At 40.5% G+C, this 28,000-nt stretch overlaps 1 protein-coding gene across 1 annotated transcript; it reads right to left on the bottom strand.

The window, feature by feature from the left end:
• Positions 1-2: 2 nt before the first annotated feature.
• On the bottom strand, positions 3-27,983 carry susd6 (sushi domain containing 6). Its single transcript, XM_017412035.3, has 7 exons — positions 27,765-27,983; positions 22,330-22,495; positions 6,325-6,519; positions 4,598-4,792; positions 4,349-4,487; positions 3,207-3,673; positions 3-2,736 (listed from the first exon to the last, which is right to left on the bottom strand). The coding sequence occupies exons 2-7, from the start codon at positions 22,451-22,453 to the stop codon at positions 2,711-2,713; spliced, it is 1,146 nt and encodes a 381-aa protein (XP_017267524.1). The 5' UTR covers positions 22,454-22,495; positions 27,765-27,983; the 3' UTR covers positions 3-2,710.
• Positions 27,984-28,000: the final 17 nt, after the last annotated feature.

Genomic DNA, 28,000 nt, shown 5'->3' with positions numbered 1-28,000 from the left:
TCCACATTTAAAAGAAAGCTTTAATTAGAAAGTTATATACACACTGTAAAATTAAATTAACTTTTATACAAATATTAAATTACTATCTTCACACCCACTGTCATGTACAGAGGAAAAACAAAAACAAAGCTTAAAGCATTGAAATTAAAAATGAAGATGTGTTCTTTTAACATGTTTTTCTTTTGTGTGTAGGGGAATAAACACCGTACAACAGTGCTTCTGATAGTCTTTTTTTTCCCAATCCCATTATAATAAAATGCCTTGTACCAAAACAAAAATCCAGAAGTAATGAAATATAGGTGCTTAACAGGTTCATCATCATCATCATCATCATCACAGTAGCTGGGATAAGCTAGGCAAGGACAAAGAGGGATGGACATTCGTTTAGTAGTGCCCACAGCAAAGGTAAACTCATCGATAAATAAACAAAAACAGTTTTATGCATAGAATAGAAAAGAATAGAGTAAGGCCATCAGGAAAACAACATGTTGGAATACTGTGAAGTAACCAATTCGGAGGCTTAAGATTACACGAGAAAAAAAAAGAAGTACAAGTCTAAGGCAACATTCTTTTTGAATGAATAATGTAGCCACTAACAATGACAAACCACAAATGCCAAATATAACTTAGAACAGAAATTCAGACAGGTTGCTGTTTTTTTTTTTTTTTGTTCTTTTCAAAGCGTGAAAAGTCATTCTTGGAGTCATGCTGTTTCCAGGGTGACCAACTTGACCACCAAAGCTCTTCAAGTGGGAATGGAAACAGACAATGACTTCTGACAGAATAAAACGCTTGCACTTGGCATTAGATAAGCGAGTGAGTGGATGTGAAGGGGGTAGAGTGCAATTTAATAAGGAGGGGGAAGAAACAAAAAATAATCAAAAGCTTTTTTTCTTTTTTCACTGCAACCAGTTGCAGTTTGTTTCCACGACTCAAAACACTGAAGCTTCGAGTTCGGTATAAAGCGGGTGTGAGCGATTTCCTTTAAAGAGCAGGAAATACATTTTTCTAGCTCAAGAGCAGATGAATAATACGCATATTGTGTTGCAAATTCAATGTGGGAAGTAAAGCTGCTTTGCTCTTGTGACTGATTTAATGTTGGGAGGGATTTTTTCCTATGGTGAGAGACGGGGACATTGTGAAGCCAGCCTCTGATCAGAAAACAGGCAAACCAGGAACTGGCTCTGTCAAGGCCTACCATATGAGGACATGTTTTCTCCTGCCTGGTTACACAAAAAGACACACACACAAACACACACATGCTCTCAGATTCTGCAACTCAAAGCAAACAGGAGTCAGACACAAACAATAAATACAGCGGGGGGGAAATTAAACAGTAAGAACTTTAAAGTTTAGTCGTGTGCCCAATTACCACTTTGAACAAGTCTTTACCTTAAAAGAAAACAACAAAACTTGTCACCCTTTTTGGTGTATGATGTTGTAGCCAAAACACTCGTGAGACAGAAGAAGCACCTTCTGGATACAGTTTCAGTTGGCAGCAGAAAATAAAGCAGCAGCTCTTTTTATAGTTGTGATATGGTGCTCGATGAAAGGCCGCGCGTCGCTTTTAGCTCCGGAGACGCGGTTGTCACTCCCGCTGATCCGTTCGCGAGACGCCGACGGGGAACGCAGAGCTAAAGGGAGACGGAGGAGGCTTCATGCTTCGTTCGGAGTGAGCTGTAACAGGGGCGACTGAAGACATGCAGCGTTCGCAAAGAGGACTGCAAAACTCACAAACGTTTTCAAGTACAGCGGGAAGACAATTCCAAGCTCCACAGCATCAGAAGCCAAAAATCACAAGTGAATTAGTTATTTTTTTGTATTGGTGTTCCCGTACAGAGCCGATGTGTACACATGGCTTCCTCTGAGGAAACACACAGTGCGTGGTAATGCCTAACCTTTCCTACACACCCTCGACTCACAGGGTTTACAGGACTTACACCGACTTGGACCCCATTCAGGAATGACCCTAACATGCATCCTGGACAACTTGATCTCAGGTGGACACACGGGACAGACTGAAGCCACCTTCAGAGACAGTCTGGGACAGCTGTGTCCTGCGTCTCAAAGCTAAGCCACCCTGGACCCACTGAAGGACCACCTACTGTCTGATGTGACTCAGTACAAACAGCTGAGTTATTATTCGGATGTGTAATTTCTCTGTAAAAAGCTCAGTGTCAGTCCTAAAACAAGACCTGGAGCTGTACAACAATCTGTTTCATGGGGACGTATTTAAACACAACTAGGATCACAGGAAAGTTGTGTAGAAAACAGCTGGTAGCCTGCCTCTGATAGGTCACTTTTCAGTTTTTTTACTGTACTGTAGTTTTATATGTTTTGGCCAGATGTGGACTTTTGCACTTGGGGTGAAAGCAGCCAGGATGCATGTTAGTGCCAGGTCCGAACCGGGCCGTGGTACCACTGTGTCAGTCTGACTCGTCTCCAGTTCAACGGGTCCTGTGGCGTTCCGTCACTTCTTATGTTGCAGTACTGATATCGACATTGGCTTTGCTCTGCGTGAGTTATGAGAGAGGAGGTGGTAGATGGGAAATGGGCATTGTTCGAGTCACTTTTCTGCTGGCTGCCGTGAGGGAGGAGGGAGGCGGAGCTAAGGGGGTGGGGGGGTCGACAGCCACAGTCAGTTCCGGACAGCAGCGAGAGATAGGGGAAGGAGGTGCTGCTGCTGATGCTGATAACAGGCCAGCAGGCTTCATGCTTCCTTCAACAGGGGAATATCTGCAGGAGAACAGGAGAGTCACATGAGAAAAGACTAACGACGATTGTGTCAGTTTTGCAGCATTTCTCGGTGCAGCGAGACGCGTCATGTGTACATCTATTCTGTCTTTCACTTGCAGCTTCTCAATAACATCTTTACATTTCTCACTGTGTCCCACAGCATTTATGCCTTATAGTTCAGTGTTTTTGCTTCAACATTTGTTATTTTTTTATTATTATTACCGTAGTTACTTAACTGTAGTTGAGTCTAAATCATCTATAAGATTTAAGATTTTGTACTTAAATACATCATGTTTGTAGCATTTTTGGCTTCTCTAGACAGAAGCGTGTTTCAGTCCCAACAGGTATATTTAAAATTCAAGGTAAAACAGCATCTCATTACGGTATATTTAATAATTCAAACAGGAATAAAGTCATCAGTGTTTGTGTTGCACGGTAAACCTGGGGATTAACAGAGTGCTGCTTCCTACCGTCAGAAAATTCATCCGCGGAGGTGACGGAAAGCAGACTGTGCTGGTCGCTGCTTTCAGAGTCTCTGCGGAGAGGTAGGGGGCCTGCACACGCACCACCTGGGTGCTCTCTAGCCCATGATGATGAAGAAGAAGAAGAGGAAGAGGAGGAGGAGGGCATCTGATGAACCAGCACCGTCTCTGCGTGACGGCGGGAGGAGAAGGACGAGGAGGAGGTGGATGGGAGACAGAAGTCAAAGTCTCTGTGGTGGCGGGTTCTGCTGGAGCTTTGGCCTCCTGTGGCGCCCTGAGGAAGCCCCTCAGAAAGAACGATCGGGACTCGCGACTCCGGTGGAGCTGCGGGTGGGGGTGGAGGACCACCGCAGGGTCCACTGTTTCCATATACAGCCTCTTCATAAGAGGGCAGGGTCACTTGGACCCCCTCCACCATGATGGAGCTGGACTGGCCTGAGACTCCCTGCTCCCTCCTGATGAACCAAGAGACAAAGGGCAAAGACAATCACAAAACAAGCTTCTGTTCGGGTTTAAACTTCAGTACTGTATGTAGCATGCTGCAGGAAAATCTCCTTATAGCAGGCCGCACAAAGCCCTCCCATTACACAATCAACAAGAGTGCCAGCAAGCATTAGAGCAAATCATCCTGGCCTTCCTAAAACAGAGTCCTGGCAGAGGCAGTCATTAAAATGGATCCGATTAACTATTTATACAGGTTCACTTTTATTCCTCAGGAAAAAGAAAGACATCTTGCAGAACAAGTTCTACACGGACAACAATACATAACTGAAGTCAACCAAAACTTATTTAATAGGTGTGCCACCAGAAAAAAAAAAGCTCACAACTGTGTTGCTTTGTCACTCAGTCAGACAGAAACCTTTCAGCTTTCAACATTTTCTGCGAAAGCAGTGAAGGACAAAGACAAATCCTTAAGCTCTTAGAGATAAATAAGCAAAGACTCTTCTTAAAACCCAACATATGAGGAAGTTGGACCTCAAATGAGCCAATTCCTGTATGTTTTTAGTAAGAGGAAGTGAGCGGACTTTACTGGAAACACAATTAGGTTTCTCAATTACTGTGACTGCTAAAATAAGCAGAGTGTATCCAGACTTGGGTAATCTGAGTGCAGTAATGTGTAAGTGTCTTACCTGTTGTGATGGAAGGACTTGAGTTTTGGCTGTACTAGAACAAACAGCACCACTAAAAGCAGGATGAGTGCCACAGAACTAGCTGTGGACGCCACAATAGATAGAGCTGGGATACCTAGCGGGGAGTTTGGTTCCTTTTCTGAGGAATACAGAAACACAGAAAGTGAAGAAAAAAAAATGTGTCTCAAACGTTCAATCCTTATATTTCGATGTGTGCTAAAAAAGAAGACGTGAGCAGAAATGACAAACCTTCTACGAGTCTGCAGCTGCTCTGCATGGGACGGTCCCATTCGCCGTTAATGCAGGTGCGAAAATTGTAGTCTCCTTTCAGAGCGTAGCCCTCGTCACAGAAGTACTCGATAACCGTCCCATGGGTGAGACTCTGGCAGCGAGGAGAGCGGCAGCGGTAGCCCCCGTTCTCCGGTTCAGTAGGTGGTGGACACACTACAGAGAAGAAGAGAGAACTGATGGTTTTTTTTTTTGTTGTTGTTGTGCAGAGAAAAATCGGTTCGTCATTTCTGCCTGTGGAGGGATTTCAATGCTCAGAGTTTACCTGAAATTACCCAGTATTCCCTGCTAGCTCTCAAGGACAAACCTTTCAGTCGGTGTTATTTTACGGGGAAGTACTGCAGTGATGTGAAATTTCAGTTTTAGTGCACTATGCTAAAGCTCGACCTCCATAAAGCTGTCTGAAGGTGTAGTTAGTAACATGCTGTAAATCTGGGGTTCTCAAACTCTATATTCAAACATCCTAATCTGATTTCTATATAAGACCAAAGGTCTGGAACAAGTAGAAAAAAGCAAATCCTTTTAATTAAATTTGAAATAAAAATAAGCTCCTCACCACTCCAAACTTTAGGAAAAACAGAAGCTGTTTAAAATATGATCAAAAATTAGAAAAACTCAAGATTAAACATTTCAGCTTTACTTTTGTCTTTCTGTATTATTTATTTTTCCATTACGCTATTGAACAGCTGACAAAATCTGTATTATATTTATTACAAAATGATTCTGTTTTCTACCTTTAATAATAGTGAGACACAGACCTGCAGTAAACGTTTGGTTCGAAGATCTTCCTCTTTGTCATAACGATGATGATCTTTGGATGTGAAACATTGTGGAGCTCTAACGTTTTGTGTTGAAGGTCTGTTCTGCTAGATTTGCTCCAGAATATTTTGTTTGTGACATTTGATTCCAGAGATTATTGTGTTTTATATGAACTGACGGACAGAAGCTCAGCTATTATAATCTATATCTATAGTAGAGAGGGCAGACAATATGTCAGAACAAGGAAAATACTAAAAAACTCATTGAAATCATGCTACATTCATGTTTGTATTGGATAGAACTGCCTTAATCTGGGAAAAACCATCTTGATTGTCACTGTATAAGGTGAGTATGATGCAGGTAGAGGTGGGGAACAAAATAATGTGCATGAGTTGGGATAATGTTTTGCAGGCTGCTTACTTAAAAACACGCCTTCCTTTTGAAATATTGGGCGCACAAAACGCAGACACAAGGCTCGTTAGTATTCTGTGAGACTGCAGCAAAAGATTTGCCTATTTTCTTGCCATTTTTAAATCTCCAATTAGTCTCGAACAGATGCAGCTCAGTGAGATACTGCCTTCATCACCGCTATTCATGGTTTTATAGAAGTGCTTTTCAATGCAAAGCAATATGATGTGGGCTGGGTACGGACTGACTCATCATTTGGTCTTGATTCGGACCACAGTCCAGAGTTTGAGAAACACTGCTGGAAATGATTAAGCACAATCAGCCAACAATAAAACCTTTAAGCGAGAGCAGAGGTGAGCGATGGGGAAAAACGTTTATTTTATGTTTTATTATGACCAAAAATACATTTTTGGCAAAAATGTTTTCCCAAGTAAAGATTCAAAATATGGACTTTTTGTTTTTCTCTAAAAAACAGACTTTTACTGAGGAAAAAAAAACTTTTTTTTTTTTGTTTTGCTCACCTCTGCTCTTGATGCAGCTGGGAGGGTGATGGGACCAGGTTCCGTTACTGGAACAGGTGATGGTGGTGGGTCCATCTGCTGCGTATCCTTGATCACAGCCGTATGTTAGATTGTAGCCAGAAGGAAAAGAGGCCCAGTTGGACTCGGTCTGGTTGAGCAGGTATCCGTGCTGCATGCCGGATGGGCGCGGACAACCTGAAAACACAGAAACCGGCAAAGGAAATAATTATTGTTTAGCTGCTTAAAGTCTCGATGCTGGGCTGCTTCAGAACGAGACAGATGGGATCCAAGGTTGCTTTCTCTCTCTCTTACACCGACTGCTGCAGGAGAGCAGCCGGTTTCTGCTCACATTCAATATTTCAGAATGCAAGATAAAGTAATCAGTCGCTCCATAAATTCACTTAGCAGAGTGAATTTATGTGCCTGCAGACAGGACATGAATCATAATTTTCAATTTGATGGAAACTGACCTTAGAAAACACAAAAGTAGATATGACTGAGTCACTTTTACAGCTGTCGTGATGAAGCTGGAAGTCCTTCACGTTACATACTCCAAGTGCTCATCATTACGCAAGATCTTTGCTTAAAGAGTTAGCATTAACTGTTGGAGTGAACCCTGCATGTTAGCAAAATATCTCATGAACTGCTGGATGGATTTCAATGAAACTGCCAGAAAGAATCCGTTGGATGTGAATCTACAACTGATCAACTTTTGGGTAAAATTCAAATCAAGATGGCCGCCACAGCTAATCAACATTAGCCAACAGAAAAATGACTGGATTTACAGATATTAGACTAAAAACTGATGTAGTAGTAGCTGAGAGTTATCCGCAGCACATACATCCGTGCACATTTTTATTTTCAAGGTTTGATCAGAACGACTACAACTCTCTCAACATGAGCTGATCTTAGTTAAACTTTGGCATAAAAGGCAGGTGATATGCATTTCTTCAAGGCCTTTAATATAATAATTTAGTCAAACATCAACAGAGTGGACAACAGGATGTGTTTATACTGATTTCATCTACATGTTACAGATAAATGTTCCAGTTACTCAGAATTTTCAGTATTGCATTATCGCTGTGCTGCAGAAAAACATCGTAATTTGGTGCTTTATCCATTACACTGACACAAACCAACTTGATCTAACCTGCAGGCAGCTGCCACCAGGTCAAACAACCTTTTATATAAAAGGAAACTTGTCAAATAGACAAGTTGAGCTGATAAATAAAGCTCAGAGATAATGATACTTGAAACTTCAGCTTACAAGAGCTGGAGGGGAACACTGTATCAACATGACAAGTTGGTGCCGCTGCACACTGGATTAAAATGTCAGAGAGAGCTTCAAATGGATCTAATTCCTCTTCATTATCTCCTGCTCATTAAACCATCTTCATCCAACACTAGAGTTGGTTCTATCTGGTGGTGAGTTTTGATTTTTTTGTGGGTTTCATTTACTTTGCGGTAATGACAGACTTCAAGTTCTAAGTCATGTAAGAAAAGACGGGATGAGGCAGAAGCCTGCAGATAATTGTGTTTTGATCCACCTTTCTGTGCTCCGTGGAAGACACGGCAGGGCGACGCCTGCCTCTTGTGCGCGCGAGTGTTTTATCGCAGCGTGAGGATAAATCATCTGAATTTGTGCTGCACGCCAGCAGCTCTAAACAATGTTCCCCCCACGCGCTCGTGGTAATAAACACAGACATTTGGAGCTACAAGCTGGAGAGAGCAGAACATCTAAATCCAGCAGATCTGACATAACATTGCAGCACCTGTGTAAACTGAGACATGACAGCAGGAGGCTGACTTTACTCTCAGTGTACTCTGGAGGAAAAAAAAGATGCAAACAAAACAATTTGAATTAAACTTCTAGCATTCCTTGAAATGATGCACATCGCCTGCCGCCTCCCATGCCTGTATTTTAGACGGAGATCGTCTTACAGTGAGAAATGACGGAGTTGAAGCCATTTTGGTCAAACCTAGAAAATAATGTCATGCACAACCTTATGTGATATTGTGATATCTCACTGGCTCATCCAGGAGGTGGTAAGAATTAATGAGAACCAAGAATCATTCAAGACGTATCACAACCTATTAGATCATTATAAAATATATCAGATGATCTTCTCATAAGACACAAAAGACCTGAACTTATTTTATGACCATGTATTATCTCTTTGCTTTAATAAAGGAAAATAAATTACATTCTTCCAGAAAAACATGAATACTATTATTAATAGAAATGGCAGCGTGGGTTTTTATTTAATCTTTGATTTGAGTAGTCACAGCATCATCTGAGCCTTAGTCCACTGAAGTCCTTTGTTTACTCATCAGGCAAGCGATAAACACAGAAACTTTGCAAACAGCCACTTTGTCTTGGTTTTGTGTATTTAGAGATTGAAAAGAGACTACTTCCACAGCCGTGCCTCTGTCCTCTAATCTTCAGGGAGAAATGTTGTCGCTTTAAGCTGGCAGCACAAGATTAAATGCAAACACTCAAATGTGCGAGCGCCTCCTCTCTTTTTCACACACACACACTCAGAAACAAAGTCAACACCCATAAACAAAGACACACCCATGGTTGAGAAGTGTGACACCAATGGGTGTGTTCAAATATTGTGTTTTTACATAAGAGGTTTGAACAGAAACTAGATATGCAGTCGCCACATACTGAAGTTATTGTAGCCTCAAATCCCACAAACAGCAGATTTTAGACATTAAGACACATTAATTTTTTCTTTTATAGTTTCAGGTCACCAGATCCCTTGTTACACAGACAACTAATTTGTGTTTGATCAGCTGAATACTTTTTTTAGTCATTTGATTTGAATACCAAATCTTAATTCAGCAAGAAACAAGATTACTAAAGATTACCAAATGTTGGAGAAATAAACTGACCAGGAGCAACACATAAAAAACCCCGGCACCCCGCTATATTAAGCACTGCTACCAAATAGACCCAGAGATTACACAGTTTAGTCAAATCTCCTGTTGTGTCCCATCAAGACTCCAAACCAAAACATTATGTTGTCTGACAAAGAGAAGTGCAACTTCTAGGTATTAAAGTTGCACATCTTTATTCACATCATTTCCTAAAATGTGCATAAATCCTTTATTAATAATTAGCCTTACACAGCTGGTTTTTTTATTTTTTAATGCACAGAGAGCTGAATAGAAAACAAAGATCTGAGTGTTAACGCAGTATTTGTCTCACACAGAAACATCTATTCACTGGGCCTACACACATCCACATTTCAGGATGCCATCTGACACCATGACTTCAGCAGTTGTTCCCCGAAAGGCCTCAGGGTGACTAAAGACTCTCCGAGGATAGGATGGAGGTAATGGAGGTGCTAAAGGTGATGAATTGATTAACCCTGGCTGGGAGGCAGCAAGGGACAAAAAGGTCTTCGGGGGCATTTTAGGGCCGCGGTCTTTAGTCATTGTTTTGATCTTTTGTGGTGACCCGCACAGCAGTCAGTAGAACTTTTGTCTTTGTTGAAAGGCTTTCAGAGACAACTGCAAAAGCCTTTTAACGGGTGGTTAATTATTCCAAACCTACACAAAAATAGCACAGTGCATAACATTAGACCATGATCATATGTTAAACATTAAAAATAGCTGTACTAAAGACTTCCTCTACAATCTATTTGTAGTCTATGGAAATTAGGTAGATTACATGCTGTATGTAAATGTATTACATGAATAAATTTAAGCTAAAAGGAACTAAAAAGATTGGCTCCAGTAAAACTGTCCGTCTCTGTAATATTGACAATATTTGTACATATAGTATTTTTAAACAAATAATTTGAAATTAAAAGTAGTTTGTTTTCCCTGGAGTTGGTTAGCTGCCTGCATCACCATTGCTGTTGACCTAAAAATGGTTTTACACAACAGTTAGGGCGTACAAGAAAAAACTAATCATCAGTTTTTATGATGGTGAGCATATTCATCACATGCAACTGCAAACTGGTGCAACATCGAACTTTGCACTGTAACCAAAACCAACAACAGAGACTGATGCCACAGATAAACACTTTACACTCCACACAATCTTCTTTCTTCACCACATCCTTTAAAATGACAAAGTCACACTTCATGTCATCCAATAAGCAGAAAGATGTGAGAAATAAAAAGGTTGTGTAACTTGTAGTGAATAAGAAAGGACTCAAAGTCAATGTCAAGTTGAATTTTTCTAGTCAAAATAAGTAATAAAGTTATATGCAACTTATATACATAAAAACCTTTAATGAAAGAATGTTTATTGGTTTAAAAACTACAGATGATGTACAAGGTAGGGTTAGGTAGTAAAAGAGAGAAACTGAGGAGAAAACAAACCGTAAGTAAAATGTAATTATTATACAACACAAGTAGAAAAATGAGAAAACAAAATAATATAAAAAATAACCACAAAGGAGCACAGAAAACTGCAACACTGTGGAACAAAGTAGCCTTGGGCGATTACAAGGCAGAGGCAGACATGTCGCGGCACGTCAGTGTGGACCAACTGTTCTGGGGAGTGATTGAAGGAGGGGCAACAATGGGAACATGAGGCATCGGGCCGTCACAGCACATATCACCCTGTGGGCTGGGTTAAATGAAGAAATGTGGTCAAATGACAGAATGAACACTGCCCCAGGGCCCAGAAATGGCGATATGGTTTGGGATATAACCTTGCCACGTCTCACTTTTCCATCACCCTCTGAGCTTACAGCGAACATTGGCTTTGAAAACACACATGGGGAAAGAAATGATTAACGCACCTCACATTGCCCAAATTGGTTTCAGTGCGCGTTTTGTACTTATGAGGAAGGGAATGAGTCACAGCTAAGCACAAGCTGTTCTCCCACAAGTCTGACATTCTGATGTTGAGAGAGGAAAAAAACAAAATGACAGGCCTTTGAGAAATCTCAAAAACAATACTGACTAAAACAAAGGATGGGTTCCTTGGAAAAGCTAGTGAAAGAGGAAGAAAGAAACTGTAGTTCAGTGAAAATTTATTTACCTCAATAAGTCTTTATCCCTGGCTTTTCCCATAATTAAATGAAGTGGACATATGAAAAGGTTAAAGCAGTGGAGATCATTTGGCAACACAACTGTACACTGATCAAAGAGCTTAGTTGGTCAAAGATCAGAGAAACACTTTCTGTAGAAGGAAGACTGCGAGAGCAGTTGCCCACGAAGCTGACTGCTAATCTCAACATCCAGTGCTTTAAGGCTGGGCTGGGGGAGGCTCGGACCGAGGGGGGTGTTAAAATCCCCTGCCTTGCCCCGAGGTGCCGGACTGCCTGTGAATATCTCTCCTTTCCCCATCTGTCACCAATGGCACATGTTTGGTAAAAGCCTAGAGGGGGGTGGATTGAGGAAAATCCGGGTGGGAAAAAGATGTGGCTTTTAGCAGTTTTTTTCGCCCGGGCAAATTAAATTTCTAATTGTACTCCGTTACAAGCTGGAAGCGCATTACAGCAAATCAGACAGTGATGACTTTAACAGCCAGCTGCTGGGTTATTTTATACAACAAAGGGTCGTAAAAGAGGGCGTGTTTTCCAGTGTGGGTTAAACCTTGTTCGGAGCAGGAGAACTGTGTCTATGAATTTATACTATGAGGTGGCTTTGCATAGGATTAAGCTCCAAACCAAGGGGATGATAATGCTCTCTTTCGCCCGGCAAATATGTTTTTGGCTTTTTGTTGGCCTCCCTCCAAATCCCCCCATTGTTGTTGTTTTTGATGATTTTGCAATCATTTTTGGGACAAGGGTGTTTTTGTTTATTGCCACGTTCCTCTGTCTCTCCTGCTAATCCGTGGGATTTTTTTATTTTTCTTGCCAAGCTGTTGTTATTAGATTGCAGAGCCCATGATGAGCTAGAGCTGGAAAGAATAAGATCTGTTGTTGCTTATTTCTGCCACAAATAGATGGGCTTCCACTTAAATTAAAAAAAGGAATTAAAATTACAGTGAGTTATTTATTTTCTTTGGTTATTTTTAGTTTAGTTTAAAAACCTTCAAATGTGTAAATAAAGTAAGTAAAAATATGATTTTTTTGTCACTGCAGCTTTGGTGTCTAATTGTTGGCAAATGAAAAAAACAACAGCAGTTATTAGTTACAGAATTATGGTACTGATTTGTAAAACAAAACACAAGGTACACTCAAGAAAAGCTTTTTAAATTTAAATTAGACATCGACTACCAAACCTAAAACCTTACCTGCCTTAAATGTAGACTAGATTAAAATGAAAGCAACTTAATTAAGTTTTTCTTTTAGTTTTGTATTTAAATTTGAGAGTGTGAATGGTCGGTTATCTCTTGTCTCTGTGTGTCCCTGTGATGGACTTGCAACCTGTCCAGGGTGTACCTTGGGGAACGAGCAGGTAAAGAAAATAGATAGATGGTACTTGAAAGAAGCCATTATTGAGTCGATCAATTGTATTTCTGTTATTAATTTAAGATAGATGTGTAACTCTGGCAATACATAGCCAATTACACATAAAACAAAATATCTGTGAACTAAGATAAATATTCATGAAGTGCAAACCTTCTTTTAAAAACACAGATAGGTAAAGTATTTCATAAATAGCTAACATACCAGACGAGATTCTCAAATTGCTCAATTCAACTGTAATATGTAAGATGAGAGGTAGCTTTTCTGCGTATAGGTTTCAAGCAGTCAGTTGAAATGTTTCACTTGTTCACAGATAATCTTTCAGCCAGACATGGGTCACACTATAGGAGGTGTAAGATGAGCAGAACAAGATAGAACGCTTATTGTGTGATTGATGCTAGCAGTGTCACGTTCTGCTCAGAGTAAACTAGAAATGTTCACAGTATTACACTGAGGGTCCTCCACGTTGCTTCGTTCATATGTGGTCAACAGAAAACCATCAATGCAAAAGACAAAGCCCATAAAAAGCAACCGGAAAGGGTTAAGGGAGGAAAGAAATGTAAGACAAAAATAACCTAGAAAGATTTTGAAAAGATTCATGCTTTCTCCATCCACTCCGCCTGTGATGTAAATTTCCTCACATCTACCTCAAGGTTGACTGATGAGTTTTACTGTGGTCGATGCAGATTCTGATTTTAAGAAAATCCGGACAGCCAATGGCCGATATACAATGCTGTTTTTTAATTTTGACCAATGTGCATCTTTCATTCAACAAAATATAACGATAATTGCTTAACTGAATTGCTTAAGTTTACATGGGCATGTCCAATAGATGATTTTAAAGAAGTGGCCAATTAAAATCAATTGGCTGATTAATCAGTCTCCCTCGATAACTACCTGTCCTCGAAGGTCGGAAACCCCCTCAGTGGGCGAGAGCGTGCAGCACAGATATTTGTGACCACGCTGCAATACACACCTCTTCCATATAAAACTGTGACACTGAAGATTGGACAGACAAAAAAAAGACCAAACCAAGAACAGAGGTCTACACACACTCAGTTTATCACAATACAGCCTCCTAATAAAAATCAAACCAATTTTGATTTGTTGTTTTAGTGCCCAAGCCAAAAGTCTCATTTCAACAGTTATTAGGGAAGCTTCCATCAAACATGACCCTCTGTGATGCAGGTTTCCAAAGAACATTTCTAGAAAACTTCAGTATCAAGTCTACACATCTCTTCCTGCAGCTGCAACACGGGGAAACGAAAACAGCATACACCCAGAGACATGGAAGTCTGTTAATAGGTAAAAACATCCTCCCTCTCCCCATCAATTCTTCCGCTGCTGCTGCAATGCATTTAACAAGCCACGTGTCCTCCCCTTGCACCCTATTGTCCATGCTCATTGAGGGATGGGGCACAGTGACAGCTTTAAGCAGCGTGCCTCTGAAAGGGACAACAGACAGTTTTGCATTTGAAGGGTTAAATATGCATAAGAGGCCAAAGCGGGTGAGGGCAGGCGGGAGCGCCACCATTGTGTGACCCCAACATGCAAACAGACACACTCTGCACCCCGGTGTAACAGATGGGAGGATGCGCGCAGAGGAAAACGGTGGTCTACCCCTTCCCTCTCCCATAACTGTCTCTGTTGAGGACAGCTGGGAGGCAGACATTCCTTGTTCTCAGCTTTCAGAAGAAAACAAAAGAGTGAGTGGGACCCCTCCTACACACACGTGTGCATGTGTTCAGACACACACACACACACACAACCCCCTCACCAAAAAACTGTCAGTGCAACTGTGGGCTGATCATATTTCGGCAGCCTGAGCCTGCCAGCCAGGAGAGGTATGGGTGCTGAAGCCCTGGACATTTGTTGAAGGTGAAAGCCTTAGAGATAATCCCAACGCTGCTTGCCTGAGCTGACACGCTGCTGGTGTGTTAGCAGTTACTGCTTCATATCTTATGCTGCCCCTTACTAGTAGCTTTAGAAGAAAGAAAATGCTAGAAATCTCAGTCTGCAGCTGGAGATTCTTTTCTGGCCAGCTTATCTTTATTTTTCTGCCTGAGCCGTTTCATGAACCGCTTCACTGCAAAATCCAATTACATACTGTACTACAGACAAAATACTGACTCAAAACAAAGCCCCTTTAAATTGACTGTTATTGTAACTTAAAAAGATCCAATAATATTTGTATACTCGTGTCAAGATAATGTAGGATACAGTTATGGTAACCTGTCCCTTTCAAAAAGCAAAGAATGGAGAGCAGAAACAGTTCTCCAGTCTGGTTTGAAACTCCTTTTCAACAATGCGGTCTGTGTTATAACCTTATGTCTATCATCAGTGTAATGATGTCCAACCAGCTGCTCAAGAGGGTGAAAAATTGGCAGCAGACCTGTGATTGAAATCCACTTCCTTGATTATAAACCTTTTGGTTTTAATGTCCCTGCTGGTTAGCAGTGATTGAAACTGATGTAAGCAAACAAACACATAACATAACCTAACATCCTTCTTATAAAATATATATTTTTAAAAAGTGTAAAAGTGGAGAAAGCAGTTTTTATGCAGGAAGAAAAGGGACAAAAATAGGAAGAACTACTGTCATTGTGAAAAATTACAAAGTGCTATTTTTTATTGTTTGCTAACCTAACCCTAATGCAAACAATTTATGGACACAAACAAGAACTTCAAATTTTCTGAGCTTTTGAAAGAAAGAAGTGAAGAATCAGAGAATAATGACAAATGAATAACACATTTGGTCCTTACACATATTGGAACTAAGCTGGAAAACGGGGCTAAAGCATTATAACAATATTGATAACAATATAGAATTTGATAGAGCTGTAATAAACCTGCTGAACTAAGAATTAGACAATCTGACCATTTACCCAGCACAGTCCTAATTACTTTATTGGTAATTTACCAAATAAAAAAAATAAAAAAAATTTGGTGGTTGACTTTTTAGAAATCCTAAAGGTTGCTCTCATTTTCCAGATTGCATAAAAAACAAAATTTAAAAGAACATTTTTACCTGAAGCTGAACTTTGTCATACATAAAAGTGATACAAATTTAAAGTTGAATTTAACGTTAAAATCATCTACACAATTATATATATAAAGACAGTGTTTGGTTGCCGGTTTGTTACAGAAAGTTGTTTACAGATGAGGCAATAAGTACAGAGGCCACTGGGGAGGAGCAACGCCGACTGTATGCTAGATGTTTCAACACATCACCTAAAAGACTGCTTTCAGTTTTTAAGAACAGAATGAGTATGAAGAAAATAAAAAACTGAAAACAACTGGATGTGACCAAAAATACTGAATGTCCTTCAGGACATCAGTTAGTAAAAATGGGACTAAGGCATGTGTTCATAATGAAGACTGAGAATGAGAACGTTGCAGCGGTTATTAGGCTACACTTTAAGAAAGGGCTCAACTTCCTGCCTGTTGTCTGAACTCTCTCTGAAAGGAGATCGATGGGAATAACAACCCCTCTCCTCTACCGGTTTACAATCTCTTATCTATTGAAGAAGAGATTGCCTAAAACTGAGACGGCAGCAAGGAGCCATTATATTTGAAATGCAGGAAGTTAAAGACAAACAGCTGTACACCGCCTCCACCCAAGACTACAAGCAGAACATTTGTGGCAGGATAGCACAAGTTCAGCCCAGCCCTTTTCTTCAGCTGAGTATCAGCAGGTCTGACATACCAACTCTGTTTTGCTGTTCATTTTGATACCCATCCGATGTCCTGTTTCTGTATTCAATATACATGTATGGTTTTTTTAAGGAAACCTGGTGCAATTCATTTAATGAAAGCCGCTGATAAAGTTGGAGACACAGGGGAAAAAAAAGCTGAACAAACAGGAAAGACTATGTGGGAAGCAGCAAATTATTGCCCAATTTTTACTGCTTCCACAGCTGGGCATGCTGAGGCTTGAACAGCTATCGACTCTGCACTGCAGCAGGAGATAACTGAACAGAGTTGATATTCGGTCCAGTGTTGATTGTTGCTGCTCTGCTGTTTTGCTAAATTAACTAAATCACACATTTTTTTTGTGTGCAAGCAGAGGCTTCCTGCAGTAATGTGATTGCTATTTTAAGATGCTGATGCTTCAAAACAAAAGAAATGGAATGGTAAACGTCTGAAAGGCTGTGCTGTAAATCAGCAAAAGGTAAAAAAGACCACTGTAATTAACCAACTAAGCAACAATTGAGTCATTTGTTTATAAAAAAAAAGGTGTTATTCAAATTTTATTACACACAAGTACACGGTACAACAGGTGGAAAACATCAAAAATAAAACTTTTAGCTTCGAGGCTACCCTTTTTTACCCTTTGTGCAGAAAACCATTTGTGCCGTAGCAGCTTCACGAGCTCTGATCTAGGTTGCTCACAGGTCTGGCACATCTTGGATGTCTCACCTACAGGCAAATTCAGCATGTGTGTAGGACGCTTTGTGCCTTCTGTGCACGCCAATGAGCTTGTTTGAACAGGATGCTGCTGTTGACTAACTGTGTGACGAAAAAAACCCAGCCCACACAGTTTCAGTGGGTCTGAAAAACACACCAAAGAGGAGGTGAGACGAGAGAGGAAAGATACAAGACACAAAAAGAAACTTGACAATGCAAATCTAAAATAAATAAATAAATAAATAAAGCATACAGAGATACACAAAAACCAAACATAAGAAAGACAAAGATAGCTAAAAACTACCAAATGAGCTAATGAGATTACAAAAGAAGAAAAGTAAATGAGTGAAAGAAACGCAATGAAAGACGAGAGAGACTGGGGGATATATTTAGCAGCTCATTAGTCTGAGATGTCCTCTACTCAGCGGGCTGGTCTCTTCGATGAGGCCCTTTGGAAATCATTATGACTGCCTGCTGCTTCAGAGAACCACACACATTTTACTGGAAAACAATTTACACACTATCTCTCTGCTCCCCCGGCCTAATGTTGCTTCAAAATAATTCTCAATTTCAGAGGAAGGGCCTCAAACCAAACACACTATGAACAACACAAAGTGACTTTCTTCGTTTTGACCTTACACCGTCTGAATAAGAGAGTAGCCATTAAGTGCTATAATACAAAGGTCGCTTTGTGCATCAGCGCATTTTGTACCTCTAATTTTACAGCTGTGTGCCTAGTGCCACGACTTCCTGATTTGACATTCATTAACCTTTACTATACAGCAGGTGTCATCCGTAAAGAGCTCACATTTCCAATTCATCAAATGGCAAGAGGGCAATTAGCACCATGTGTACAAAATACAAAAACTATACACATTCAGAAACTCAAAAACAGAACTCTAAATTATAAAAATCAATAGGAGTCAAAATTACAAATCACATACTGTTGTATGAAAAGCTCAGTGTTCGAATGCTGGCCCCAATAATCCTGACCATCTGCGATCCTCTCTGCTGATAAAACACTCTGGACAACACTTTAAAGTGGATGAAATTCTTTTTGTGTCACCTGTCCGCACTGCAGCATCTGTTATTCTTTGTCTGGTGGCTCGATTAAAATTTCCCTTTGGGGCTTGATTGGTTGGGAAAGCTGTTAAATAACACAGGGTGAAAGTAGAGATTGATGCTTCAGGTGATAAACACACAGGTAATGAAAGCACAAGGCTGATGGATTCGACCATATTACTCCTAATAGCCTCTGGTATAACTTGGCTAATGGCTGAGGCCTTTGAGAGAGAGAAAGAGAAGAAACGGTAGAACAGAGACATTATAGAAAAAAGAGGCTGCATCCTGTACAAAACACTCAATATACTGTGATCTAGTGGAGCTGTATGTTGTGCTGTTGTTGTGGCCTCCGCTACCCTCTAAGTGCACTTTTTGTTCTCCAATTTCAGCAAAAAGCAAGAAGTCAACGTGTTGCTTTACTTCCTGTTACCTTGCTAACAGGACTTCAGGGACCAATCCTGAACAGTGAGCTGCACAGGACCCAGTGTTCCCATCTCCTGCCGTTTGCACAGATTGTAAACCCAGCTTTAATATTTGTTTTTCTCCATATGGCTGAAAACCAGGCAGATTTTTCCACTTGCCGTTCTTTACATTTGCCCCATCTCTGTGTTGATACAGAAAGCAGCATACTTCAAAAACCATAGCAGATGCCAAATGTAGGGCATGGCTCATTCAGATATTTTCCTCTGTGGTCAGAGCAGTGACGCTCTGCTAGCCACCGAAGCCGACTCTGTTATTACGGACAAAAAAGAGCTGTCAAGTTTTGTTCATGACATCAGCTTTCAAGAAACAAAAAAAAAACTTCATCTCCCTCAGATGGTCCTACGCATGGATTTAGGTTTCAACAAAAGAATCTGTTTATGCAATCGCCCTCGATGAGGCAAAGAAAGATTCTGTCAACTTTCACAACAATCACCGTCAAAAACAAATAAATCACAAAGGATAGGCAGCCCTCTGCTATGTCTGTTCCCTCCTCCCCGTCTCTCTGCTTTTCTTTATCCTGCAGCTCGTTCTGGTTTGTTTTTTTCATCCCATTTCCCGTTCTCACACATGACCATACATTAACGTGACCACCACCCAGAGAACACAGCAGGCTCTTTTTGTGGGAAATGTCTGTTCCTTGCTCACACTTTCATGTGCAGCTTTAGCTAAACTTCACAGGACAGTGGGGTTTTGAGGACAACATTTATCTGTTTAACTGGTTACAGAGGACGGTTTGAACCCTTTTTTTTTGTTTTGTTTTGGGTTTTTTTGCCTTCACAGATGAAACGCTGTTAGAAAAGAAACCATGCTGTGTGATCATGTGAATAGATCCTTTGGTGGTGCTATGAGATCCCATCTTTTCTCTTCCAGTTCTGACTCACTCTCTGAGCGTACTTCCTCAGAAACATACCACACGCTGTGAAGAATTTACACCATATTAGGAACACTAAGCAGACAACAAAATCTAGATGTGCAGATATGCACAGAAAAACATGAACCAAACTGAACTATTCCCAGAAAATCCTGCTAACTGATAATATTTTTCCTTTGGAGAAAGAAAACTCAGAGTGTTGTTTAGTCGTTTAGACACTTAGAGAACAGGATGTTTTGTTTAAAAAGGCAGCTACATTTGGAAGCACGTCTTCATTCAGAAAATAAATGTAGTCATGACCACCAGTGATAGCAAACACAAATACAAGAAGGCCATTTAGACTAACTCGGCAGATATCCTGCTGGTAATCTTGTTTCTAATGACAGATAAAAAGATGAAAGTTGGACTGTGATTGGGTGTAAATATAACTCGTCTCCAAGGTTTATAACTGCTTCCTAACAGGGTGCAGGAACAGTTACGAGAAGAGGTTGTCCTGATCTTTCCAGTAAGAACATAAACTCAACAAAACAGAGGCAAAGGCTTTTTCTTCTTCTGCTAAATAAACCAAAATTACAGCAAAAGGAGCCCTAATTTCAAGCATTTGTGAGTGTGTCTTTATTTAATCTCTTTTCTCCAAAAATAGCAGTTTCATGGCTTTGTTTTGCAGTCTAGTCTCTTGTGTTGGCTTTTGAACTAATATGCAGATGAAGTACAGTATACTTCCTAATATCCATTTCAATTGATACAGCCGACTGCTATTTATACCAGTCTGGAACAGGCCTGTCAGTGCTGATGAAATTTTATATTCATGAAATTTCCACAGCAATCTCCATCCATGGAACGTGTCGAGGGATTACCTATGTAAATTATGTATGCTGAGCAGGCGGAAGGAGAGGCCGTGACTAGCTCAAATAATGACCGCTTTAAACCCTCGCCTTTATGATAATATGTATGATTATGAAATAAGTTTCTCACCAGGAATGCAGCAACATATTTTTTAAAGGTTTGTTGGTTTATTTTCTATTATAAAAAATAGCCTCCAGTATTAGTTTCATTGTTCCAAGGCTTTAATTATTTCAGTTTTTTCCCCCCAGTGTTTGATTATATATTTAAATTCATAAAAGAGTTCTTGAAATCAAATTACTGCTTCAGTACAAACTTCATAAAGATCTGTGCTCAAGACATTCACTGGTTTTAACCTTATAGATTAAATTAATTAATATATTGATTTTTTATGCTTACTTTTTGCAAAAAAGTAATTATATTTTATGAAGAGGCTGACCAATATGAACTATCCTATGATTGATGCTGATCTTTAGAAACCATGGCAGCCAAAGGCCGAGATACAACACCATTTATTTATGCCAATATGCATTTTTTATTCAACAGAAGAATATTTTTACTTAAAAAAACAAACAGCCAAGCCTAAAATGTGGGCTACAGTAAGCTGGTTGTAGCAGCTGCATCTTTATTTTCCTACTTGGTAATTGATTAAACACGTACAGGAATGGCTGATTGACATTTTTTAAAACTGGCTAATACCAGCAGATTAAAATTGATTTCTCTTTATTTCTATGCATTAAAAACTATCTCTATTGTTAGTTTTCCTGTTTGTTTTAGAAGTTCAAATTTTTTGGATTAGTAGCTCCAGAAGCTCTTTAGCTTTTTTAAAGCCTAACATTAACCGGGTCTGCATATTAGTCATTGCATAGAAGTCCCATTTACAAACCAGTGGTTACGTGGTTTCATGTATGAATATTACGTAGACAAGACCTAAAAATACCCTTTGGACTCAAACACACAGCATGTGGTTCAGGGATTTGAGGACACATGTTTGTTGATGCGTCTCAGGATCAAGAGAGAATTTGAATGCAGAAAGTAAGCAGGATACCAATCCCTTTGGCCTCTACATGAATCACGCGTGTTACATAAAACGGAGAGACATGATGCACTTCGGATCAGTACCCCAACCCCCACACGCTTGCTCACAAGCTCATCTCTAATTTTTTATGTCCTATTGTTGTGGTTTCTCGCAAACATTAGGACGTAATAATTTAAATCAATAAAGAAAGACAAAAGAGTTGAGGCATAACAGTACTGCAGAGACTTTAAACCAACCCTCATAAGCATATTCACACAGTCCGCATGCTCTTCTATGCAAGGACATCTGACACAGTTCACAAGCTGGCTATGAGCGGAGCACGCACGTGAGGGTCTATGGAAGCTGCATATTAGAAATTCATGTATTTATGAAGGAGGTTTACTCCAAATGTCATGTGTAAATTAAATTTCCCACTAATGAACTATAGAAAAACTGCAAAATGAAATACTTCTCATTAAATGATTTAATTTAAGATCAATGCTAAACAAAACCTGATCTGTGGGCTGTTTTGAGTCGATAATCAAAGTTAGTTAACCGGCTTAAAAGGCCTCAAAGGATGGAAAATGTCATGCTTGAATGAAACCTTAAGGCAGCAACGTGACCGAGAGAAATATTATCTCCTTATTTCACTCAGTGGTAAAGAAAAACCGTTGTGACTCATTAGGACAGTGAATGGAACCACACAGCCTAAGATTAAGATCTCAGCATGTGCTCAGAGGCAGAACAACCTGACCGACCCGAGGGTAAAGGAAGACAATTTAATCTAACAAAGCTAGCAAGGAGGGATAAACCTCAGTAAATTCACAGGAGATAGGTGAAGATGGCGGTTTACTCTGTGTACGTCATCTGGGAGCACAGACAAAGAGAATAAATGTGTGTGAATGTGTGTGTGTGTGTGTGTGTGTCCCTCTGTGACTTACCTGATGCGTGACCATGAGGGAGCAGGAGGAAGAGGAGGAGAAGAGCAGAGGCTGCCAGCCTGTGGGCTACAGAGGAAGAGGAGGACAGGGCTCTCGTCGGAAACGCTACCATTCCATCGCACATCTTTTCCCTTCCACGACCAGGGAGAGTCCTCTACGGCTTAACCTGTCCAGGCCACATTGAGAGGAAGGGATATAGGGGGGGGAGTGCGGATTACTATCAACATTCAGCAAGGGTTACGTAAGCAGAAGCAACACAGAAAAAGAAGGGAATAAGGAGAGAAAGGGCTACAGATTGAAAGACAAACAGTGTTTGAAAAAAGGGCCACCTCCGCTTTTCATTATTTAGCAGTTGGTTTGCTAATACCAAGCATTATAAACCTAACTATGAGTTCATTATTTCATTCATGGGCTCTGTAAACATCACCCACCAGTGGCAGCATCTTTCAGAGTCTTCTTCTCATCTCGCCTTTAATCCCTAATCTTGTCTTTTGGCACAAGATCTATGAACATAAACCCTTCATGACGTAACGACAAAACATCTAATTGTTGTTGATGAGTTGGCAAAATGCTAAAGGGAGAGGGGCAAAACACGAGTCAGCACAAAAATTTTAAAGTGCTATTAATGCAAGTTTTGCACGACTATACTGAAGACGAGGAAAGCAAGGCGTCCAGAAAGCTATAGTTTAATCGTAGTTTTATTATGAAATTACTACAGATCCAGAGGTTTACAACTCAGAATGACTGAAGGAGGCTCAAAGAGAGGCCTGTCTTTGCAGCTACATTACTATAATCTTTGGAATATGCTGCAAGTTGTTTCTGAAGTTGCCGTTTGATTTCCAAAGGTCAAAAACCCACTGCCATGGTTTACTTTTTGGATGTCTGTCATTTTGTCCAGCGTCAAAAAAACTCAGGAATTATAGGTATTGATTGGATCCTGCTACAATTGGTTTTGATGATAAAACAACATACATAAATGCAAGTTCATTTTTGCAAAAAGGTGCTGCTCTTAAGGCTAGATGTAACTGAAGTTTGGTGAGAAAGGCATTCAACTGAAATACATTTATACTGGCCGATAATCGAGATAATTCACAAACATTTTTTCTTAGACCTATCCGAGCAGCAAACCCTGCCGCAAGCCATCTTTCTGACGTCCCCAAGAGCAGAACGAAGAGGCGTACCTGCATGTGGCGCGAGCAGGTGGGAAGAGAGTGACGCAAGTCAGTTTTGGCAGGACAGTTTGGGTATTGTGTTCAGCCAAAGAGCAGCTAGTCAAAGCGCATGCAGGGAACCTGAGCCAGCCATTTCTTCCACCCATACTTCCTCATTTGTCCGTGCTGGGATCAAAGAACAGAGGATGCCAAGGTTTGCAGTATAAAAAGCCCTTTGCTATTTTAGAAGGTGTTCCGGACAAAATGTGTGAGAAACATCAAGGATAAACAAAAAATGCTCTTGCTGAGTGTGGTTAACTACTTGAGATGCCATATACCGAATGACTGCCTTCCTGAGAAGAAAAGAAAGGCTGAAGACAGTATTGACCAGCCAGTTCTCTGAAAAGTGAAAACTTAAGCAGAATTACTTTAATTGCTTAAATGCAAAAGAGCCCGAGAAAGGACAAAGTCATTAGCTAGTGTCTATGCCGAAGAATCCCATTAAATGCAGTGTTCACTTTGCCATAAGAAGGCATCTCGGAGCTTCGGGGGAATATTTTTGCTGATCTTGTGATGTGCTGCCTTTATGTTTTTTAAATGAATGAAATAACGCAGAAGGCAGGTTGACAGCGAAAGCAACGCTTCAAGTTTGGATGTCAACCTAACCTGCAACTATGTGATTTTCCTGTCAGACGCTGACAGCAATGTTGAGCCTGACACATCACATTAAAACGAGCAGTGCTAATGTCAAATTCAAAATATTGTGTTCCCTGTAAAAGCAATTTGCATCACGTTTTATTGCAAAGTGGGTGACATTTAGGGTCGAAAACAACAGCTACTTTGTGTTAGTATATTAGAAGTGTGCATGCATCAGCAAAAAGGAAACTAAACAAAAAAATGACAGTTATTTTTATTGACCGAACTGATGAATAACACAGGCATGAACCAACTAAAGCTATGTAAATAAATGTTACGGGAAAAAAGTCTACTTCCTTATTTTAAAACCAAATAAAGTTATCTGAGGCATTTGTTCCTATATTTTTATATTTAATAAAATATATAAGCTGAAACATGACAAACTATACACAGTATTTGTTATAAATACTGTACATAGTTGGACATCTCATTTAATTTGAACACTTCACTTGTCTTGCAACCATCCGACCAAACTGGTGCTGCAAGACTGAGCTTCAAAACTTAAAATGAGTCGCTCTGCTGGTCAAAGAGTCATCAAAGACTTCCAGACATACCGCGGGTTGCAAAAGTATTCATGGAATTTTAACGTTTTTTAAAATTATTAATTTGTTTACAAGTTTTATAAAAATAATTCAGGTTAATGAAGTCATATGGGGACAAATAACTTGTTTTAAATAATTCTAAAACATAAAACTGAAAAATGGTGTGTGTTTCTATTCTTCATAGAGCTTCCTTTTGCTGTTACAACATCAAGTCTCTTCAGCTACATCTCCATGAGTTTAGTTCATCCAACCACTGGAATTTTTATCCATTCTTCATAACTAAACCTCTCCAGCTCCATCATGTTGTTTCATCTTTAACTCAAACCAGAGATTCTCAGCTGGGTTTAGACTGGACCATTTCAGGACATTTAATTGGTTCTCCTTAAACCATTCAAGTGTTTCTTTGTGTGTTTTAGGGTCATTGTCCTGCTGGAAGGTGAACCTCCATCCCAGGTTCAAATCTCTGGAAGCCTCCAACAAGTTTCTCTGACGAATTTCTCTGTATTTCATTCAATCTATCTTTCCTCTAACTTTGACCAGTTTGATAAAAAAAAAAAACATCCCGACAGCATGGTGTGTGTTCTCACCATGTTGAGAAATGGTAGATATGCCTCAGACATGTTGTTGTTCTTGATTGTCTCATCTGACTACAGCACCTTCTTCCACATGTTTAGGAGAGAAATTCCAAACAATCCATCTTTTTTTTTTTTTTGCTGCCACTCTTCCTGTGCAGCTTATAGTGGTCCTATGGACAGTCACTTCCATCTCCCAGCTCCATCAGGGTTAATGCCCTCTTTACCTGGTCTGTGAGTTTTGGTGGATGACCCTCTCTTGGCAGGTTGGCTGCCGAGGAATCATCTTTCCATTCCCTGAGAATGGATTAAATCGAGTGGCTCTGTGTATGCCACCTCCTCATAAAAACTGATTTGCCAGATAAATTACGTTTTGTCACAAAACACATGATGACAATCTAAACTGTCAAATCTCTCGCTCTTACTTCTGCCAATTTGCATTGAAGAAGTTTTGAAAGCATAAATGTGTTGTCTTAACTCCTTCATTTGAGAAAGAAAAAAAAAATCAACTCCCCACTTCAGAAGCCAGCAAGTCAAGCAGCCAGCCAGCAGGCTGCTACTGCAGTTTTTCAGCTGCCTGAGGCTCCTGGAATGCTAAAGGAGCCAAGCTGAGCAGCAGTGCAGGCATGTGTCCGGGAACAGAGAGCACTCAGTGTGCCAAAGGAACAGCCGAGAGAAGATTTCCACCCAGTAGGTCCCAGTGCTGCTGCTGGTGCTGGTGGAGCCTGCGTGGGCCTGTGGAAGGAGCCCAGAGACAGGACTCTGCATGGCAGCAGAGAAAGGACTCTTTGTTGTCAACTATTATGTACTGTTAAGCCCCACAGCTACTCAGAATCCCTCTGGATTGTTGCAAGGACAGAACAGAAAAAAAGTGGGACATGAAGAAGCAGAAGGACAGGGGAAAGTGCGTAGACATGTAAAAAAATAAACAAAAAATAAGAAGAACATGAGAGAAGCAAGATAAGAAATAATGCACCAAGAGTAGAAAGGGTGCTTGAAGAGCACATCTCTGCATCATTGGTGTAAACAAACTTTTAGGGTCAACTCAATGCAAGATGGCCACCACAGCTAAGCAACCTTAGCAAACACAAAAATGCCTTTACGGATCTTGGGCTGAAGTTTGATGCAGTCGTAGGTGACAGTCATCCCCAACACACACCCTGACCATAAACCAAAACACCAGATCTGTTTTAAATTGTTGTCAATAATTACTGGAGTCAGCATTTGTTTGCAAAACATTTCCCGAACCAATGAAACGTTGACAAAGTCATCGAAGGAGTCGACCCAATCCAAGCGACAGCGACCAACACAACCACAGCAAGCATGAGAACAGATACAGAACTAAATCTGGTGTGGTGGTAGCTGAGAGTTATCCTTGACACGTACTTCAAGCACTAACATATCTCATGAGATCACACTCAATGTAATTTACAAGCCAAGTACTTTTCTCATCATAAGGCGGCGGGTGACATGCATTGTGTGGTCTTTAATCCCTCATTGTGGATTTTAACAGAAATGTGGCCAACAATAAAGGGAAAACAAAAAGTAGTCAACGTTTGCTGACTCACAGAAATCAGACTTTATATAAGGTTTAGTGTAGATTTGAGTATTATTACTGCAGCAGTGCACAAAAGTGTATTTGTTGGAGGAACACGGGTTCTGGACACTCGCCTGACTTTGTTCTCCAAAGTAAACAGTTCACATCTGGACTTCCCAACCCTCCGCAACACCAAATGACACATCTTACCAAACCTCGGAAACGACTCAGATCTCCCAGCGAAGCGACATACGTGAGGGAGGTCGGAGTTCGGACACAAACACTGCGAGAGGGGTTTCCACCAGCCGTCCTGAAGCAGAGTCACACGCTTTGACACGTGCAACTGTACTGCGAGCTATTTAAACAAAGAGCGTGGTGGGCTGCCGACACACACACAAGGTCTGATCAAAACAAAGACGAACTAACCATGTTCAAATGAAGAAACCCAAGCAACAAAAGCTGACATTTTGATTTCAGAGTCTCTGTGATAAGAACAGACCTCTGACTTCCTCCTACCTTTTGTTGCTCATGTGACCCGGTACCTTTACAGCTGTTACAGAGGGCAATATATATGTATATTTTTATATATATAATGATTTTTCCCCCACTGAATAAATAACACACACTACAAAGTTCGTGGAGAAAAATAAAAATAAACCTAGCGTATCTTTGTCCCAATTCTTTAACAACGATAGCAAGAGAGTTCAACGGCTAGCGTAGTTTCCGAAACGCTAATTTAGTTGACAAACAACAACATGACAACCGCCTATTCTCTTTGACGTTGTGTTGTTTATTTTCCTTGTTTGTTACCGACAAAGACAAAACAAATAAGATACAATTAGACGCTGTGGGACGTTCCGTACTAGTGGCCTATGAGTGCTTAGCTTGCGGAAAAGAAGAAAAAGAATAAAGAAAGAAAAAAAAAAACCCGACTCACCAACGTAAAGGTTTACCAACGGCGAACCCTCCTCTCTGCCCGGTTTACATTCGAGGCATTAACGGCAGCTTTTGAGAGACGACACCCAAAAGCTAGATGTGAAAAAAAATAGCTCGAACGTATTGGGTTTCGGTTAGTCCTGCTCCGTCACTCCTCGTCCGCGGCTCGCCAGCTCTTTATTTTAGGTAAGCGGAAACGCTCGCTCTGAGAACTCTTACGGGGCTGCCTGGCCTGCC

This window comes from Kryptolebias marmoratus, linkage group LG19 (genome assembly GCF_001649575.2).
Source record: "Kryptolebias marmoratus isolate JLee-2015 linkage group LG19, ASM164957v2, whole genome shotgun sequence".
Classification (NCBI taxonomy): domain Eukaryota; kingdom Metazoa; phylum Chordata; class Actinopteri; order Cyprinodontiformes; family Rivulidae; genus Kryptolebias; species Kryptolebias marmoratus.
Note: the sequence above shows the minus strand (reverse complement) of the source record. Positions and strands in the feature narration are given on the sequence as shown.

Bases quoted from the DNA above. Each gene is read 5' to 3' on its own strand.
- susd6 (XM_017412035.3), bottom strand. From the start codon at position 22,453: ATGTGCGATGGAATGGTAGCGTTTCCGACGAGAGCCCTGTCCTCCTCT. The intron at 4,793-6,324 runs GTGAGCAAAACA...TCTTCTCTGTAG, and splicing joins CAGCTGCATCAAGAGCAGAG to TGTGTCCACCACCTACTGAA. The intron at 3,674-4,348 runs GTAAGACACTTA...TTGGTTCATCAG, and splicing joins AAGTCCTTCCATCACAACAG to GAGGGAGCAGGGAGTCTCAG.